At 33.3% G+C, this 20465-nt stretch overlaps 1 protein-coding gene across 1 annotated transcript; it reads right to left on the bottom strand.

The window, feature by feature from the left end:
- Positions 1-159: 159 nt before the first annotated feature.
- On the bottom strand, positions 160-5969 carry LOC107803163 (nifU-like protein 1, chloroplastic). Its single transcript, XM_016626802.2, has 3 exons — positions 5572-5969; positions 658-794; positions 160-568 (listed from the first exon to the last, which is right to left on the bottom strand). Exons 1-3 carry the CDS (start codon positions 5894-5896, stop codon positions 380-382), a joined length of 651 nt encoding a protein of 216 aa, XP_016482288.1. The 5' UTR covers positions 5897-5969; the 3' UTR covers positions 160-379.
- Positions 5970-20465: the final 14496 nt, after the last annotated feature.

Genomic DNA, 20465 nt, shown 5'->3' with positions numbered 1-20465 from the left:
CTTCACCCCTTTTGATTAACCTTTCATGTCGGCTGTCTGCTTAGATCATTATGCCAACTAATTTTAAGAGGATACCAGATCAAGTTGAAGAGGAAGTTCAGTTGTTCTGCACAATTGACCCTCATTCCATGACATACATTAATTTGGAGAGCATAAATGTATTGTAAAGATGTTGCTTCTCACAATCTTGTCATATCAATACAGAATAGTGAAGGCGGTAAGAAACTTGGCCACTTCGTTATTGGTTATCTCTTTACATAGTGAATAAGTTGCTCGAAATGGTTGTGACTATTCATCTCTCCTACATAAAAGACAATAGCGTTGGTTTCTAACCTCAAACATGTCAAAAGAACTTCACAAAATCCTGTCGCGCAGCAAGCTAGGCAGTAAACACTACATTGACAATATCTGGGAACTTCTCTTTAATTGCTGCTTTGATTCCTGATCCAATAGAGTCAGGCCCTACATACTTCACATTGCAATTGCCTTCCTCGACAGATAAAACTTCCACACTGCCACCAAAATTCTTAATGGCAGGTCTTAATATATCGAGGTGAGCATTCACAGCCTGCAGGAATATGAGTTCTTAGTTAGACATTTTTTAAGCCATTTGAATTGCAATAGCATCAATTTGCAACTGATTTTGAAAATATTCACCTCAACGGTGGTTTCAACTACACGTTCATCATATACTTGGCGAATATCCTTGATGGCTTCTCCAAATTTTTCCTTGAGTACCCTTTCAATCCCCATCTTCATTGTGGTTGTTGAGCTAGGACAACTCTCGCATGCTCCTATATTCATTGTGTACGAAACAATAAGCATTCCATAATTAAATAAGTAATGTTTCTATAAATCAAGACTCAAAAGATCATCATACATGTATCAGAAATTTTTCAAGCTACCCTGAGCGCATTTAAGGAGAAACATTTGTGTGGTGGCTGACAACCAACTTTTAGATTTCGTTGAACACTAACTTGTTCCAAATGGGGGCCACCATTACCCCTCTCACCCTAGCAGCACACACCAAATGGCACCTCTTTCCTTACTCCATTAAACAACAATTGCTCATTCATAAGAAATAGTTTAAAAGATGCAATTCATGATTCAAATCTATTGGCATGTACTGAATCTTCTGATTCTGTCTCTCTCTCTCCCTGCCTCCCCCCCCCCCCAAACCCCTCTCTTACTTTTTATTCTCTCCACTCTCTTCCTTCCTCTCTGTTATCTTATTTGGTATTAGGGGTGTTCAAACCGAACCGGAAAACCGTACCAAATCGAAAAACCAAACCAAATTGAATAAAAACCCGACTAGGTTTGGTTTGACTTGGTTTGGTATTGAGTAAAAAAATCCGAATCAAACCGACATATAAATATATAAATTTTATTTATATTTTTAAGACTTTATAGTGAATTTTCTTTAGAAAATGTAGAAATATTTGGGATCCTCCCATGTATTAACCTTGAAAGCGTAAATTAACGAAAAATTATTGTTAGACGACTAAGAAAATAACTATCATGTATTACTAAAATCTCCCATTAGAATATTTTAATAGATCATATGTTTGTTAATTTTTTTCCATATTTACTAAACATATATTCACTTATCAAAGCTTTATCTATAATTTTAACAAAGTAAGATTGAAATAATATTCATGTAACAAAAAAGCCCAAAAACCCGACAAAACCGAACCAATCCAAACCGATATAGTTGGTTTGGTTTGGTTTTGATAAAAACCAAACCAACCCGGTCCATGTACACCCCTATTTGTATATAGATGAATATCGCTTTTAGGTCCGAACCATGAATAGTGATTTCATGACTTGAATAGAAATTGTCCATCTTCTTCTTCTTCTATTTTATTTAAATGTAGCAATTTTAACCTTCCTCCATACTCTCGGTCTTTCGCATGAATTTTAGAACATTACCCCTTTGTTACAATTTTCCTATCTTTAAAGTTTTGTCAAAAGTTGGAAACTTGATATTATAGAATTGTAACCATTGTAAATTTTAAATTGTTAGAGAGATGACACTTTTATTTATTTATTTAAGTCTGCAACAATCCCTCAAGTGTGGTCCTAACTTTCTTTTTAATGGGCGAAGCACTTGGGAACAATTTTTCTTTTTCGTGAAGGGAAGAGGGGATTATTTACTAATTATGCCTTCAATAAAAACAATAACCATATATGCTAATAGAATAATATACTTTAAAAACAAGAAGGAAAAATAGAAACGTTATCTATAAACAAATATTTCAATCTTCTCTTATTTATAATTTTTAGTGCTTTAGATTAGTCACTCCAGTGAAGTATACTAGGAAATGAGAGGCACGAGGAAATACAGATCTCTTATCCTATCATTTTTCTTGTTTATGGGGCTACTTCAGTATGTGTAGGCTTTGGAAGTGGTCAACAGAAATAAAAGAGAAAAGTTGGTCATTCACCAGTATAAATGTCCAGTATTCAATGAACTCCATTTGGCTTACATTATTTGCATAAAAAGTTTCTGCAGACTTAGGCTGGCTTGGAACTGTTGACCCTCGGAGACTCATTTGCAGTCCTCTAGTGGGAAAACTCAACATCATCCGACTTATTAAATATTTTACCGAAAACAAACTACATCTAATCCAAGTAGTAAGGAGTGGTGACCTTATAAGTACAGCATATTTTGGTGCTTCCAACTGCAGTTCCTCCTCCTTTTTTTTTTTGAAGGTAACAGAAACTGCAGTTCCTCCTTTAAAATGGTGAGTATACAAAGTCAAAGATTCAGATGAGACTTGCTTATTTTATTAAATCTCAAACTAAACTCTTGACCCTAGTTTCTTGGGTCCATCTTTCTGGAGCACACATAATGCCAACTCTAATCCCTGTGCTTAGTCAAAACCAAGACTACAGAATCAGGATACAAGTACCTTTTTCCCCAATCCTTGCTGCGTACATTCAAGAGAGCAGTGGGACCACAGCCTTCGGGAGTACTTTGCCATTTACTAGGAGATGTAGCATCATATATTATGCATTACACCATCCTCCTACAGTGTTCAAATTAACTTACTAACCCCTCACAACCCTGGCAGGCAGAACATAACTCCCCAAACTACCCTGAATAGACTCATTGTGTACTGTTGATCGCAACAAGATACTAGGTAGCATCAGCACATAACTTCATGTGTTACGCTAGACGCATCTTTGCCAGATGCCCGAGGCATGTCCAAGACGAACATCACAATCTGTCATCATCATCATCTACTCCTAATGTCCATTGGCAACTAAGTCTTGTAGTGGCTCTGTGGGGATTACAAGGCGGGGAATCGAACTCGCACCAACATGGTGGAAGTTCAGATAGCCAACCATTTGGCCTACCATGATTGCCAAGTTGGCCCACCATGATTGCCAAGTCCTGTAGCGCTCTGTGATGCATTATGATGGATAGAATCAAATAACTTCTTGAAGATATGGTCCTTTTGCCTCATTCTGACATTCCGTCTTCATATCAAAGTAAGTCCAGCAATATCCATCAGTGGAGTCTTCTGCTTAAAGTATCACCAAGAAAAACAAACACACCCCAAAAGTATCGCTGCCATTGCTCTATTTTGCTGCAGACTTGCAATCCAAAAGAAATTTTAACAATTTTGAACTTGATCTCAAACGAGTCCGGAACCCAATTATTAGGTTTTTGGACAAGTGTGACGTTAATATGTCAAAAAAAGGAGTTACCAAAGTATATACAACGCGGTAATAAACCGCGCTATACTTTAACGGTGTTTTATCCGTTAAAGTATAGCGCGGTTTATAACTGCGTTATATATATTAGCGCACAGTTATTCCGCGCTATATATGTATAGCGTATATATTAACCGCGCTATAACCTATTTTTTAAATTCCTTCTTCTTTCCCACGACAGAATATATACCTATGGGTTCCAGGCTCGATATTTAAGGCACAGTAGCACCAAACTATCATGGATTCTTATGTGTGTCAATTTCAATATTTTTATAATTTTGTGTGTTTATTTTATAAATTAAATTATTAATTTTTATAAATTGGACAGAGTATATACCTATGGGTTCCAGGCTCGATATTTGAGGTCCAGTAGCATCAACCTATCATGAATTCTTATGTGCGTCAATTTTAATATTTTCATTCCTTTGTGTGTTTGTTTTTTAAATTAAATAATTAATTTTTATAAATTGGACAGAGTTTGTATTTCATCTATCAGTATAAGAGATACTTAAACTACATGGATTTTACGCTAAAATACTCTATATTTTACTACGCTAAAAGACTCTACAGTTTACTACGATAAAAGGCTCTACATTGTACTACGCTAATAAATAATCTCAACTAAATATAAATAACAAATACATTTTAATCACATAACATTCACGAAAATACATATAAAACCGTAAAAGATATTAATTAACATTTTTATTAACAGGAAAAAATGATTTCTCAATTTTTACATATTTTTTTAGAACACTAATATCTAAGTCCGGATAAATATAACATACTAGTTTCGCAAACAAAATACAAAACGACATGGAAACACATTCAAGTCAACTAATATGCTTTATTATACGAGTTTCGACATAAACTAAATCGGAATACCTCGATTTACGATTTTCGGAAAGTGAATTAGTTGAAAATTTGAGTCCGAAACAGTGAAACCACAACAACACAATGCTTTGCCACACTGTGGGCCCACAATAATTCTTTTGGGGGAAGAAAAAGGGGGGGGGGGACCGTTCTGTTTGGGGATTTAAAAATGGGGGAAGTGGGTGTTCTGTCGTGGGATTTAAAAATGGGGTATAGCGTGGTTAATATATGAGCGCGGAAAATCTGTGCGCTATACCTTTAACGCGGTTATAAACCGCGCTATACTTTAACGGATAAAACACCGTTAAAGTATAGCGCGGTTTATAACCGCGTTATATATACTTTGGTAACTCTTTATTTTTTTAACCTATTAACGTCACACTTGTCCAAAAACCCAATAATTGGGTTCCGGACTCTGGCTCACAAAGACAACAACTTGCTGCCAATAAACGCTCCTCAATTCACTAATGAATTCTTTGGACTGAATCATTGCTCCTGCTGACACTGGTTTTTTGTCTTACAAGTTAGACACTCAACTTCTAGAGTTGACTAAGACAATAATACGATAACCTTAAACCTCATCCTGATCACAGGTAGTTCTTTTACAATACCGGCCTGTTATCACCAGTATAACTGAGAAGCTATTGCATCATGCAACAATATGTACATGAACATGGTACCTCTTCGTCCCAATTGGTATGAAACTTGATAACATTACATTTCTATACCATGTTCACACTTCCAATAATTTTATTCATGAACTATTTAATCTAATACTATTAGTTAAAGAGTTTAAGTTTAGTCCACTATCATATCAGCCAAAGGATATCTACACGTTGCAACAAGTAAAGGTGACCTGATGGTATAAAAATTCCTTACATTAGTGACGGTGTATATAACTTAAACTCATATATAATGGGATGGATTAATATTAAAGTACAATAAAGAAATCAGGTATCAATAGTATAAAAAGCTAACCTTGAAGCTGGAGGGAAACGACGCCGTCTTCGACAGAAACGACATCGACGTTTCCACCATCAGAAATGAGATAAGGGCGAACATCTTCAAGAACCAAATCCACGTTTTCAGGAGTCAGCTCGAATTGCTTGGCTGAGTAAAGACCTGGAGCTGGAGTGGACCCATCGATGCTGCTTGCTTTATTAACAAGATTGAATTTTTTATGAGTTACCTTAGTTCTTTTGAGGAAAAAGGAATTTGGATTCTGGGACTTGAGTGGGAGTTCCAGCTTGTATATGGAAGATGAAATTTGGGAGACGCCCATTGTTGGTGCTATATACGCCATTGCTCTGTTATGTCTTTTGGACGACTTTTTTCTATTTTTGTTTGTTGTGGTTATAAATAGAACGGAAAATAATTACCCTTTACTGTGTGAAATAGAAACAAATAGGCTCATATATGTCCTCCATCACTAGCAAATCACTCTTAAATCCACGTGGAATAATATTTTTCATTTTAAAAATCTAAAACTATATATTCCTTAATTAAAAAGACTATATGGATTAAAAAAAATAGAGAAAATCTCACTTTATACCCATTAAATTCAAACTATTTACCTTAAATACTCATACCTAAACTATTTACTACTCATACCCATGGGGACCAAACTATTTACCCGCCTCCTCCCCCTGAATATGGAACTTTTCAAGCACCTACCAGTTACCCACCACATCAACCTGTGATCGGTTTCCTCAGCCAGTTGCTCCACCTGGCGTCACCGCATCATCACCTGAATATTATGCTAATGGTTATCAAGTTGTTCCAAGTTATTCTACCACCCTCTGCTCCTATATCGTGTTCATGATTTTAATAGTTACCGCAATTAATTAGTCAGATGCCGAAAAAAATCACCTGATATTCATGATTTTCGTGAATTGTTGTTGCGTTTTTCCGTGATTATGGGTGGGTTGACTTTATTGTACAAAAATTCAAATCCACCATTGAAGGACCTTGAAGCTTGAAACTCATAACTTGATTTGTTTGAGTTTTTAATTATTTTGATCTGATCCTATATGAGTTTGTTTGGAAAGTTGATTGGAGGTTGTATCTAAAGTTTTAGTCAATTTGGTGGAGATTTTGTAGTAGATTTTAGAAGTTTGGGTTGGAATATAGTTGAACAAGAGAAGAAGACGAATTTGTATTGTATACTCAAATAGTATACAAATATACCATTTTGGTATACAATTCATTCCAACTATATACCCTATTAGTATAACTATATACTATATTGGTATCATATGCTAGTTGAATCATTTTTTGGTTGTATTAGTTGCATTTATTAGTACAGTATTTGGTTTTCTTTTAATAATAGTAATATAGTTCAATATCTTGAAATACTTTATTACATTAATATGTGGTACATTATTTTTTTATTTTTCTCTTTATGCATGTGTGTTATGTAATAGTAGTATAGTCATATAGTTGTCGGGAATTAACCAGTAAAACTGTATACCATGTTGGTATAGATATATGCCATATTGGTATCTTATGGCAGTTTGAACATTTTTTTGGGTTGTTTTGGCTGTATTTTTAAGTGAATTCTATTCTAAAATTATTTATATGAACGTGATTTGCAGTGCTGGAAAATTTTTGTGCTGATGGATATAGATTATGTGTATTATGTAATAGTTTTTATAATTATAGGCAATTGCTGGAACGACCCATACAATTATATATCCTGTTAGTATATGGAATGAGCAAGTTGCTTTGTGAATATTTAGCTTGCAATGCGAGCATGTAAATTTCTCATACTTTTATTGTATCCTTTAATGTTTTGGTACAGCAGTATAGTCACAGATAATTGTAGCAATATTCTAGAGCAATCATATACTCTGTTGGTATACTTGTATACCATATTGGTATCATGTGGTACTAGAAGTCTTTTTTTCTACTTATATTTTTATTGCATTTTCCAATATTTTAATATCATTTCTATTCTAACTAGTATATATGGAGATTTAGTGGCCGCAGATTATATTGTCTTGCTCCATCACTGGTTGGTCTTACTGCTAATGGTAGAGTATGTACTAATATTTGTAGGGAAGGAGATCAAGGTTTGCATGGCAATCACGTGGAATTAAAAAAGGAACAAGAAATAAAGAAAAATAATAAAAATAAAAAATAAAGAAGGAGTCAAATTAGAGTGTGAAATAAGTTATGATAAAAATAACAATAATACGATTTGGGCAAAAATAAATGAATAAAAGAGAAAAAATAAAAAAAAATAGGAAGAAAATGAGAAAAAAGAAAAGGATAAAATAAAAGAAAAAAGGAAAAAAGAAAAGAAGCATAGAAATAAAAAAGAATTGGAGAATAAAGAAAAAAAATTCCTCACAAAAACTGCTATGGGTAAGAAATGTAATTAGTTTATGGGTAGAAAAACAAATGGATAAACATGGATAAATAGTTTTGTTTTTGTGGGCAACTGTATCACTTTTACCCCTCCTTTTTTCCATACCGTACCCCTGCCTCACCCCCAATCTTTACCTAACCCACTTAATTAATAGCTAACCCATCATTCTTTTCACCATTTAACCTTTTAACATTCTCTTCCTACAAAATCTCCAAATGAACGAACAACTAGGGTTTTGAAGTCGTTGATTCATCTCCGATCGAAGGGTGAATTTTTTGTTGAAGGTAAGTTTTTTTTGTTGGTTTATTTGTATTTCAATCGCGGGGATAGATGTTTGTAGTTAAAAGGGGAAATAGAGAGTCATGTAACATTTCTTGATATCGTGACCATCTTATTAGTTTATTCACTTGTTTTGTGTCTTTATATGCTTGTTTATTGTAGTGTGTGTATATATATATATATTGGTGGTTGACGCTCCCAAAATGAGTGAATTTTTTAGAATTTTTAATTCAATCTCAAAATTGGATTGCTTCTTAGTGTTTTTAAATTCCTTTTCTGAACTATATTGCTTTATGTATTAAATTGTTGTTTGTAGTGGTTGACGGTCCCTAAATAAATGTATTGGGTTTTTATGGTTTTTTTTTTACTCTATTTTTGAATTGTTGTCTTCAATGCTGAAATGGTCCCTTTGTGTTTTCCCTTTTTTTGTTGTCGCGTATGCAAATTGAAGATGATTGAAGAAGTTAAAATTTTATTCCATTATGGAGGCAATGAGGTCATTTTACCTGAACTAGTATACAATAAAAAACTTATGCACTTTACTTCGTTGTGCTGCACATTTACTTTCGTATAAGGACATCTGTGAAGAATTCACTTCCAAATTAGGGTTTACTACTATTAAGCAGTTGCTAGTAACTGGTGCCTCTGGTATGTATTATTTGATAAAAAATCAAGAAGGAATTAAGGTACTTAAATTCCTCTTATCTAAGGAGTTCAAGGTGATTGATTTCTTTGTAGTTGATGAGTATGATCTTAGTTTATCTCCTCCAAATATTGTCCATCACATAGAATCATATCCTGTTGATATTGATGTTGGGACTGATTGTGAATATGGACCTGGTGGATGATATGTTAGAAGAATTGGAAGGTAGTGAAAATAATAATGATGACGTTGATGGAATTGGCATAGAAAAAAGAAGAGTTATGACCAATGGGCTTAAACATTATAGAGAGTTGGCATTGGGTATGTCCTCAAGAACATCAATGAAGTAAGATATGTAGTGGGTTTTTTTTTGCTTTAGCTAATAAAAAGAAGCTTAAAGTCAAAAAAGTGATACAATTAGAGTTAGATACATTTGTCAAATTGGTTGTCCAATTGTGTGTCTTATTTCAAAGGATAAGAATACAACTAGTTGTAGAATTAAAACATTAAAGTTCAAATATCTATGTGATGACTGTTTTGACAATCTTAGAGTTGGTTACAAAACTTTAGCTTTGTATTTCAAGAAGCATGTGTAGAACAATCCTAAGTATGCTGTCAAGCATATGAGAGGGCAGTTGGAGAATACTTTTGAGTTGAATGTGTCTAAAAATAAGCTAAAAAGGGCTAAAAATTGGCCCTTAAGAGACTAGAAGATAGATTTAGAGATGAGTATAACAAGTTAGAAGCTTATGGACGGGAAATTAAACATTCAAATCCAGGCACTGACTTTGTAAGTAACATGCACTTGAAGAAGGAAAAAGGAGATTTTTGAGAATGTACACTTGCTTCCAAGCTCTTCAAGAGGGTTGGAAAAATGATTTAATACCACTTATTGGTTTGGATGGTACCTTTTTAAAGGTAAACTGCAAGGGTCAATTATTGGTGGCAATTGGACAAACTTGTATGAACCATTTTTATGCATTTGCTTAGGCAGTTGTGAATAAAGAAAATAGCAGTACATGTTAGTGATTTATGGAAAAAAGATGCACATGTAGACTATGGGGCTTGAGTGACATACCTTACCCTCATGTAATCAAGGCAATGACTTTCAAATAAGTTGACCTTTTAACTGCGATTAATTTGTGGCATAGCTGAAATGCTTATATGCTAACATATAAGCATAAGTTACAGTCTGTTAGGGGTCCTAAATTCTAAAAAGTTGATCTTGATCAAGCTATGGACCCACCAGAGTTTGTCGAAATAGTTAGTCGACCCAAAGTGAAAAGAAATAGACAACTTGACGAGGCAAGCAATAGAAAAGGTTTGTGGAGTTTATCAAGAAAATGAACAGTCATACAGTGCAACAACTGTGGTGAAATTAACCATAATTGTAGGGGTCATCCAAAGATAAAATAGTTTCAAAATATATTTGTTTTTTCCTTACCACAGTTAAGTAATTAATTAGTTATTTTCCTTTGCAAGATAAGGTTGCTAGACACAAAGCTCCAAAACCAAAAAGAGAAAGGCTTCCAGTAAACCAACTACAAGAATCCAATCATCATAGTGTTCATCAATTGAAAATGAAGTGCCTGAAGATGATATCTGTAAGCACGTGATTTTTGCCCAATATGAGAATTACTCCCAAAAAATCCAAAAATAAAATGATTTTTCTTTGGTGTGCAATTTTGTGATATTTTGTGATATTTTGAATAATTATTTGTATTTGTCTGTGCGTGTTTATTTGATAAATTAATAAAAAATACAAAAATATGTCGCATTTTGCATGTAGGATTTAATTCTACAGTTGTTAGTAATTAAATTTGTTTTACAAAAATTAAAAATTACAAAAATAGACATCATTTGCATTTTTAGCATTTAATGTCCAAATATACAATTTTATGCTTAATTATTACTTAATTGTGCGTTAATTGTTATTGGGAGTTAATTTGCGCTTTTATAACTTAATTTAATTCTTAATAATAGTTTAAGTATTTTTATAATTTAGTTTTAGAGAAATAAAAGAAGAAAAAAGAGCGAAAATATAAAGAAAGTCGGAATTGGGTCTCTTCTTCGATTTCAAGCCATAGGCCCAAAAAATGGCCCAATCTTCCCTACGACCCAGTCCATTTCGAACTGGGTCGACCCAGTCCATAACCCAAAAGACCCAAACCCCTTTGTCTTACATTTTACAAAAACAAAACAAAAACTAAAAGAAGAAAACCCTAAAATCTAAACCATCCCCCCCCCCTCTCCTATCTTCTTCTTCTTCCTCCAAAGCTCCAACCAAGCATCCATGGCTGCCCTTTACCTTCTTCTTCGACACATCCTCATCGTCCAAACAGCTGCTGCCCAAGCACTTCATCTTCTTCGTCCACCATTGTTGCTCTAGTTCGTCGTCGTTTGGTCGAACTTCATCTTCTCCGGCAAAACAGTCCGTCGTCGCCACCAGTTGCTTCTGCTTGTGCGTCGACCAGCCCATTGTTTGTTCCTTCTGTTGTTCGAAGCCCCGTCGCTGCTGCTTCTGTCTCAACCAAACAACCAAACAAACACAGCCATGGACGAGCTTCGACGTCGACCATGTCGTCGTCCATGGTTGTCCGCGCTGCTGCTGCCTGTCGCCGCCGCTGCTGCTGCCTGTCGCCGCCGCTGCTGCTGCCTGTCGCCGCCGCTGCTGTTGTCTCGACATCGTGCTGCTGCTGCTCGTCGCAGCAGGTGTTGGACGGACTGCTGTTGCTGCTCGTCGCGGCAGTAGCTACGGGCTGCTTCATCTTCTCTTCGTCTTCGTCGTCATTTGTTCGAGCTTTGGTCGAGGCTCGGACAGATTTGTTTACAATCAAAGTTCTTCGTTGATTCATCTCCGGTTAGTTATTTTTGAGTTTTATTTTGTCCATATTTCGTTTTTATATTTCTAAAAGTTAAAATCGTTAAATATTTGATTCTTGTTTTGTTCGTTGTTTATCGTTGAAATCATTTTTCTAGTTTGTTCATGTTCATGTGCTTTGTTAAAATTAATTTTCAGATTTCAAAATAGAAGTTTAATTAGTTGTTTTCATGTTTATTTCATGTTTGTATTATTGTTTAAATGAATATTTGTTAGTTTAATATTAGTTAGATACAAATTGAAGTTTAATTAATTGTTTCTTCAATTTGTTTCATGTATTTTATGTATTTTCCGGAAATTGTTAATATTGTTAAGTTCAAGTTTAAGTTCATAATTGTTTCTTCTTAGGTTTTTGTTTTGTCATTTGCCTAAAAGAATTTAGTTGTAATAAGGGAAGTATGTTGGTTTTAATCATTTGAATCCATCGTTTTTTAGATTTAATTCATGTTCATATTATGTTTGTTTGATCTTGAATCCGAAATGTGTATAGTTTGATTTTTTGTTTATCATTTATGATTATTTCTTGAATTTGTCTCATAATCTTGTTTATAGGAATTGTTTGTTGTAATGTTGTTAGAGTAGTTGATTTTAAGTTCAATATTATTGAATTTAGAAATCTAAATATACTTGTTTGTTGTTGTTGTTGAATCCGAAAATAGGATTGTTTGTTGCTAAAATATTGTTCAATCAAATTATAGTTGTTCTTTGTTGTTCAATTTGTGTTCATGTGATTTATTGTTGAAATGTTGTTGAAATCATGTTCATGTGCTTTGTTGTTGAAATGTTGAAGAAATCATGTTCATGAAATTTGTTATTTGAACATTGTTAGAAATTAATCATATTGTCTATATTTTGGTTATGTTTGATTAAATGATGTGTTATAGCTGATGGGTAGTTTGGTAATTTGTAGTACGTTCAGGGGTAGTTTGGTAATTTCAGTAAGGTCGTGAGGGGTAGTTTAGGAATTGTACATTTTGAAATTGTTTATTTGAAGCATGGGGGACAAAATGAAATGGGGTGGGTTGTGATATAGTTGTTTAATATAAAGGGGGACAAGAATTTAATTTAAAGGGGGAATCTTACATTATTTTAAATGAAGCATGGGGGACAAAATATAATGGGGTGGTGTGATATGTTTATTTAATATAATGGGGATGAGTGGAAAGATAATGGGTTGGGTAGAGAAAAAGTATGGATTTTAACTAATTGAAAGGTTTATGGGATGAGTTATAAGAAGAAGTCTTGAACACAAGACAATGAGAGAGGGGATACGAGAAAAAATACACACACAGATAGAGAGAAAAAACGGACAGAGAATAGAAGAGAGAAAAATTCCGAAAAATATTTAAGCTTTCAAAAATAAAAATAAAAACTAAAAATCTACTGCTTTCTTTCTTTGTTTGAAATTAGTATTAATGGTTGTTGTTTCATTTAAAGCTTAAAGCTTTTGTTTTTGGGATTACTACTCCACCGGTCTGTTACTGGGTTGTTACTGTTGCTGGGCAGTTGTTGCTGTTGTACTGTTATTACTGCTGCTGATTCTCATCTTCATTTTCTTTTGCTTCCAATATCAGGTACATATCTGTAAATTCATGTCACGAAAAGCTTCAACATGACAAATTAATGAAGTTCGGGAATTATAATTCTGTTTTCCATTCGTTCAAGTTCATTAGTTAAAAATTTGGTTTTTGTTTCAGTTGATTAATATAGTAGTACGTTTGGCGTAATGAATATAAGATAATTGTTACCTCTTAAAATTCGTTTAAGTGTTGTAATAATATCATCTATTTCGGAATTTTCATTAAGTGAAGTCATGATTAAAATACCAAGGTAGGGAACATGGCATAAAATGGGCCATTAATTACATCCCGTAATATTGTTAGCTAAATGTAAAGTAGAATGGAAGTATCAATAAATTACATTATTAGTATATCTTGTAAAAAAAAAAAAACTGATTTTCGTTTAGATTGATATAAGTTGTATGTTCATATATGGCATGATGATGAGTATATATATAATCATATGTGGAAGGTGAGTTGATACAATATTAGGAATGGTTCAAACGTACAACTATATTGCATGTGATGTAATTTTATTGAATCAATTTGTATAATAGTTCTCTTTCTTATCAACTTGACTCTTATCTTCCATTGCAAACATTAACCAAACCATTGCAACTTTGGACTAAAACAAATACATGAGAAGGACATAGGATTTATAAACGAATCGTGGCATTTTATGTAAAAGATATATAGAAGAAGAGTTCGCCTTAAATGAAACAATGAAGATTCTGCGGAAAATATTAATTTGTTTACCATTTTAAGTTCTTTCCCAATTTTATACACGATTCGATTTATGGACATCCAATGGTCCTCTTATTCGATTTGTTTACATATGAATCATACAAATTAATATTTGAAGTCATTTCCCACTGGTCTTGACCCAACAGACTCTACTGGGGAAATTTCTATGAAAGGAAAAGACAAATAAGAGGAACAGAATATAAGAGAAAAATACACAGATACGAGAGAGAGAAACAAATCTGAAAATAAGAGAGAGAAAAGGGCTGAACATTTAAGAGATAGAAAATTCCGAAAAATATTTAAGCTTTCAAATAAAAAAAAAACCTAAGAAAAAACATTCTGCTTTCTTTTGTTGTTTGAAATTAGAATTAATTGTTGTTTCATCAAAGCTGAAAGCTTTTGTTTTTTGGGATTACTACTCCACCGGTCTGTTACTGGGTTGTTACTGTTTGCTGGGCTATTGTTGCTGTGTTGTACTGATTTTACTGCTGCTGCTGATTCTCATATTCATTTTCTTTTGCTTCCATTATCAGGTACACAACTGAAAAGCTGTTTATTGTAATCCGAAATATGAAGCGTGAATACATATGAAGAATGAAAATTTGAAGTTTTAATTTCGTTTTTTTCTTTGTTCCTTTTGTTGATTGTATTTAAGCTATTTCATGAATTACTAAATAATAACTGGAATAAGAAAATAATATCATAAGTTAGTCTGTAATAAATCGGTTCGGCAAAATAGGTTAATTCACTAGTTATGAAGGCTTCAAGATTATAGGTTGATCATGAACAAGTAGCTAAATTTAGCTAAGACACGAATTTAAATTAAACATCGTAAATTAGGCATTAAGGCAGAGCTGTCACACCTCCTTTTTCCGCCCCCGCGAGGGTGCAAGGGAGTTTTTCCAATTAAAGGACAGTCGAAACGGGATTTATTTCTTTATTTCAGAGTCGCCACTTGGGAGATTTAGGGTGTCCCAAGTCACCTATTTTTATCCCGAATCGAGGAAAAGAATGACTCTGTATTACAGTCTGCGCACCAGAAATCCGGATAAGGAATTCTGTTAACCCGGGAGAAGGTGTTAGACATTCCCGAGTTCTGTGGTTCTAGCACGGTCACTCAACTGTTATATTTGGCTTGATTGTCTGATTTTATACAAATATGGACTCATGTGCAAGTTTTATCTTTTTACCGCTTTCATTATTATATTTTTTAAAGAATGTGAACATCGTTTAAAAAACACGTCTTTGGATTGGGTCACATAAAATGCATCCACGATCCGGAACGTATTTTTATTCAATGTTTTGAGATTTGGATTTGGGTCGCATAAATGCATACCCGTGTTTAAGAATGTATTATTATTATATCGCGCCTAAAGCAATTAGCGATTTATTACTTTGGGGTAGGGCCGTAAAATTTGCTAAAACGGCTCCTCCTTAATTCTAAGCAATTAAATGTAAATTTATTGAGGGCCCCGCAATCTATACATTTTATTAAGCGAGGCTCATCTCATTTATTTTCCTAAATGGATAAATCTTAAAGCGACTACATTTTGCTATTTAAAATTAGTCTCTAAAATGAATAAAGAAAATCCTAATTAATTACGTTTTTTATTATTATTATTATTATTTAAGAAAACATGACACACTAATTGCTTGATTCATACAAATTGATGAAAAAGGAATTTTATTCTAAATTTCGAAAATTATAAATTAAATAAAAATTCAACAACTAATATTCAAAATAAACAAATATAGCTAGATTAAAACTCAGCATTGTTATTTTTAAAAAAAATATTATTGAGATTAATTATTCACAATCATTTGAAACTAAATTTAACCATAATTACTAAAGCTTATTAGAAAGTTTATTAGACTTAAACGTTCTTCTAATCTTGCTTAAGCTCAAGTCATGCCTTAATGCCTAATTTACGATGTTTAATTTAAATTCGTGTCTTAGCTAAATTTAGCTACTTGTTCATGATCAGCCTATAATCTTGAAGCCTTCATAACTAGTGAATTAACCTATTTTGTCGAACCGATTTATTACAGACTAACTTATGATATTATTTTCTTATTCCAGTTATTATTTAGTAATTCATGAAATAGCTTAAATACAATCAACAAAAGGAACAAAGAAAAAAACGAAATTAAAACTTCAAATTTTCATTCTTCATATGTATTCACGCTTCATATTTCGGATTACAATAACCAGCTTTTCAGTTGTGTACCTGATATTGGAAGCAAAAGAAAATGAATATGAGAATCAGCAGCAGCAGTAAAATCAGTACAACACAGCAACAATAGCCCAGCAACAGTAACAACCTAGTAACAGACCGGTGGAGTAGTAATCCCAAAAAACAAAAGCTTCCAGCTTTGATGAAACAACAATTAATTCTAATTTCAAACAACAAAAGAAAGCAGAATGTTTTTTCTTAGTTTTTTTTTATTTGAAAGCTTAAATATTTTTCGGAATTTTCTATCTCTTAAATGTTCAGCCCTTTTCTCTCTCTTATTTTCAGATTTGTTTCTCTCTCTCGTATCTTTGTATTTTTCTCTTATATTCTGTTCCTCTTATTTGTTTACACATATGAATCATATATTAATTTGTTTACCATTTTAAGTTCTTTCCCAATTTTATACACGATTCGATTTATGGACATCCAAAGGTTGTATCCACGAAAAATGTTAGTTTTAGATACGTATTGTCTGTTTTCTTTTTCACGTCATTAATTCTTTAAAATTTGAGGTATATGATTCATATGTGTAAAACAAGGCTCGCGGTCAACACATAATAACAATTTGTAGAGAACCTTATCAAGAATATATTTGTGATTAGGGATACGTTCGCGTAACCTGATTATATTTCTAAAAGCAATTCGGATTATGCGTTCGCGCAACTTCGATCGAATATTTAATAAAAGGGATTCCTCGGAGAATATCATTATTAATTTCATAAAAAACCGAGATGTGAGGTTCACTACTTAATTATACAAAAAGGGCGAATGTTCTTGATTTTATTAAAGCATAATTTCAAAAATAATTATTATAATAAAAATATTATCTATATTATTGTGTACACGTGCGCGTGACACAACTCCGCATGTTTTTTTAAAAAAAAATATAATTTATAACACGAATACACGTACGCATGATTCAATTCAAAGAAGGGTCTTTAAATATAAATAGAAGCGGTAACAATAAAATCATGCGATAAAAATGTATTTTACAAATCAAAATAATCAAGCCGAATATAACAGTTGAGCGACCGTGCTAGAACCACGGAACTCGGGAATGCCTAACACCTTCTCCCGGGTTAACAGAATTCCTTATCCGGATTTCTGGTGCGCAGACTGTTAAATAGACAGAGTCATATTCTCCTCGATTCAGGGATTAAAACCGGTGACTTGGGACGCATTAAAATTCCCAGGTGGCGACTCTGAAACAAACAAACAAATCCCGTTTCGACTGTCCTTTAATTGGAGAAAACTCCCTTGCACCCTCTCGGGCATGTAAAAAGGAGGTGCGACAGCTCTGGTGACTCTGCTGGGGACTTTACCCAGAACCTCTGGTTCAGGGTTCAAGAATTCGAGCTTAAAATAATTGTTATAGTTGGCTTTATTTATTATCTAATTTTTTTACATGATATATGCCCAATGTGCTAAATGACACTTTTACCGCTTTAATATTGTTTGAATTATGAATATATACAACTGCTACAAAACCCCCTTCTTTCTGAGTCTTCTAAATTTATGGTGCACACGTGCGCGTGGCCCACCTTTCTGTTAAAGTCATACCAAATAAGACGAAGTTGAGACAAGTAACTAGGCCGGGTAGACTTTCATGCTCCCGGTACGTTGCCCCCGCTTCGGCTCAAACTGTCCGTTTGGGTAAGCCAGGGCTAGATCAATATGCCTCAGGTTTTTTCACTTAGAATAACTCAGCTTCATGCCGGATCCCTAGTAGGAGCGTTTGTTTGCATCACGTGCATTTGACTTTGGAGACTCAACACAGGGGTTGGGTCTGTCTAGGACAGGTGTACCAAAAAATGAAAATGACCATCCTGATGCATCTTACTTGCTCCTACTTGCGCATTTATTTGATTCGTACTTGTGTGCTGATTGACTTTTGAATATCAGGAATAATATTTTAAAATTGAAAAAAAAATAGCGGTTAGGGAATTGATTGTTAATTTTTGGAAAAAAAAACCAATGCCCAAATAACTGTCAAAACTCTGCCGAAATTTTGAGAAAATGAAAAAAAATATTTTATTAGTTTGTTTTATTAAAAGCAAAGAAAAAATAGAAAAAAAAAGAGTCGTTGTTCTGTCTTGTTTTTTAAAAAAAAACAAATTAGAAAAAAAAATAGTTTGTCTTGCCATAAAAAATGAAAATGAAAAAGAGTCTTGTTTTTAAAATGGGTTTTTATTTATTTATTTGTTTAGATACCAAAATAAAAATAAAAATAATAAAATAAAAAGAGTCGCGTTGAAAGTGGTTTTATTATTTGTTGCAAATATATATATATATATAAAAATCCAAAAAGTTTTTCTTTATTTCCAAAAAATGTATATATATCTTTATTTGTTGCAAAAATATTTGTCCTGCCAAAGTCTAGAAAAGTTTTTTTTAGACTCCCAATTTTCAAAACAAAAAATCCAAAAAATATTTTCCATTATTGACTTCTTTAAGAAAGTCTTTTTAATTATATATATATATATAATAAAATAAAACAAATTCGAAAATATTTTCCTTCTTCTTTAAAAATTGAAAAGAAAATTCAAAATTCAAAAAAAATATTTTTTTTAGAAAGCATTTCTTTTATTAAAGGTAAAATTCCAAAAAAATATTTTCTTTCTTCTTAGAATAAGAAAAAACAAAAAAAATATCTTCCTTTTACTTTTGAAATCCTCAAAGTTCAAATCAAAAGAAAAGGAATTCTTAGAAGTCTTTCTTTCAAAAAGAAAATCAATCAAAAAAAAAATAAAAAAATATATATATTTCTTTCAAAAAGAAAATCAATCAAAAATCCAAAAAAAAAAATAAATACTTCATTTCTTCTTTTAAAGCAGTTCTTTTACAAATTAAAAAAAAAAATTTAAAATTAGTTTATTTACTTTATTCATGACCTGCCCGAACTACGCGGGTTTGATTCTCACCGGATGTGAGATACGTAGGCAATCCTCATCGGGTCCAACCCCCTTTTTTGCTAAAATAGCCAAAAACCAATAAATAAATAAAAAACGTGTCAAAATTTTAATTTTGTCATAAATAAGTCGGGCAGTGTCCAGCCTCCCCTTTTGCTAAAAAAAAAAATAGCAAAAAAAAAAATATGTCTAATTTTAATTTTGTCATAAAGAAATCGGGTGACGCTGTTTTATCAAGACATAGCCGAATGTTCCCGAAAAGGACGCCGGAAGGCTGACTTTGCATAAACAACCACTTTTTGGGTCATGTGTAGGATTTTGGTCCAGTTGACCCACACAGCCTTAAAAAAAAAATCTTCGTCCCTGAGGCGCTGAAGGGCCGTGTTTGCAACACCCGGTTTTTATTGTAATTTGAAAAAAAAAACAAAGAGTCAGCGGTTAGGTGAATACCATTTGAATTTTTTTTAGTCAAAAATAAGTCAAGCCAGCTTCGGCCGCGTCTTAAACCGTTCTTGCCGAAATAGCCTTAGAATATCTTTCAGTTGTCGAAAGGCTATTTTCGTAAAAGAACGAACAAGTGTGTAAAGTGTCATAAAATAATCCTCTCCGGCCTCAAAATTTGGAAGGGGCCACGTTTGCAAAAATAACCGTTCGGTTGCATCTGTCAAACGGAGAAAGGAAGCTGGCCGTTTGTTTTGAATTTTGTAAATCTTTTAATTAAAATATGTGGGATGTTTGATTTTCGAGTTTGTAGGTCATCTTCAAACCTTTGAAACCCAGTTTATTTTAATATGAAAATCGAAAAAATGATTAGTATTGTTTATCTTTTATTGGTCCGAACTACGCAAGGTCTGATTCATGCGGGGTCATGATACGTAGGCAATCTCCATAAGATTCGACCACCACTGAAAAAGAAAAAAAAGGGAAGAAAGAAAAATAAAGGAAAGCGCAAGTGCATCGCATCTCTGATAGAACGGTTTAACTGCTTAGGTGCATTGCATCTCTAATATATGATTATCTGTCAAATGCCCTGACACTAACGTGATGGCTTCCCTTTGCTGTGTTCATATATAGAAAAGTGGTTGGTTGTGGTAACTCCTCCCTGCAAAGCAAATGACACAGAACCTCAGAACAGGGTGGGTCGGTACTGATGACCGACAACAATTGGTCGAACAGAACAACGGGTCGGTAGAAGAAGTGAAAATGCTGAGACAACATGTGGCAGACATGTATCAGGCATGGATAACTGGGAA

This window comes from Nicotiana tabacum, chromosome 22 (genome assembly GCF_000715075.1).
Source record: "Nicotiana tabacum cultivar K326 chromosome 22, ASM71507v2, whole genome shotgun sequence".
NCBI classification, from domain to species: Eukaryota; Viridiplantae; Streptophyta; class Magnoliopsida; order Solanales; family Solanaceae; genus Nicotiana; species Nicotiana tabacum.
This window is presented reverse-complemented; position numbering and strand designations above follow the sequence as displayed.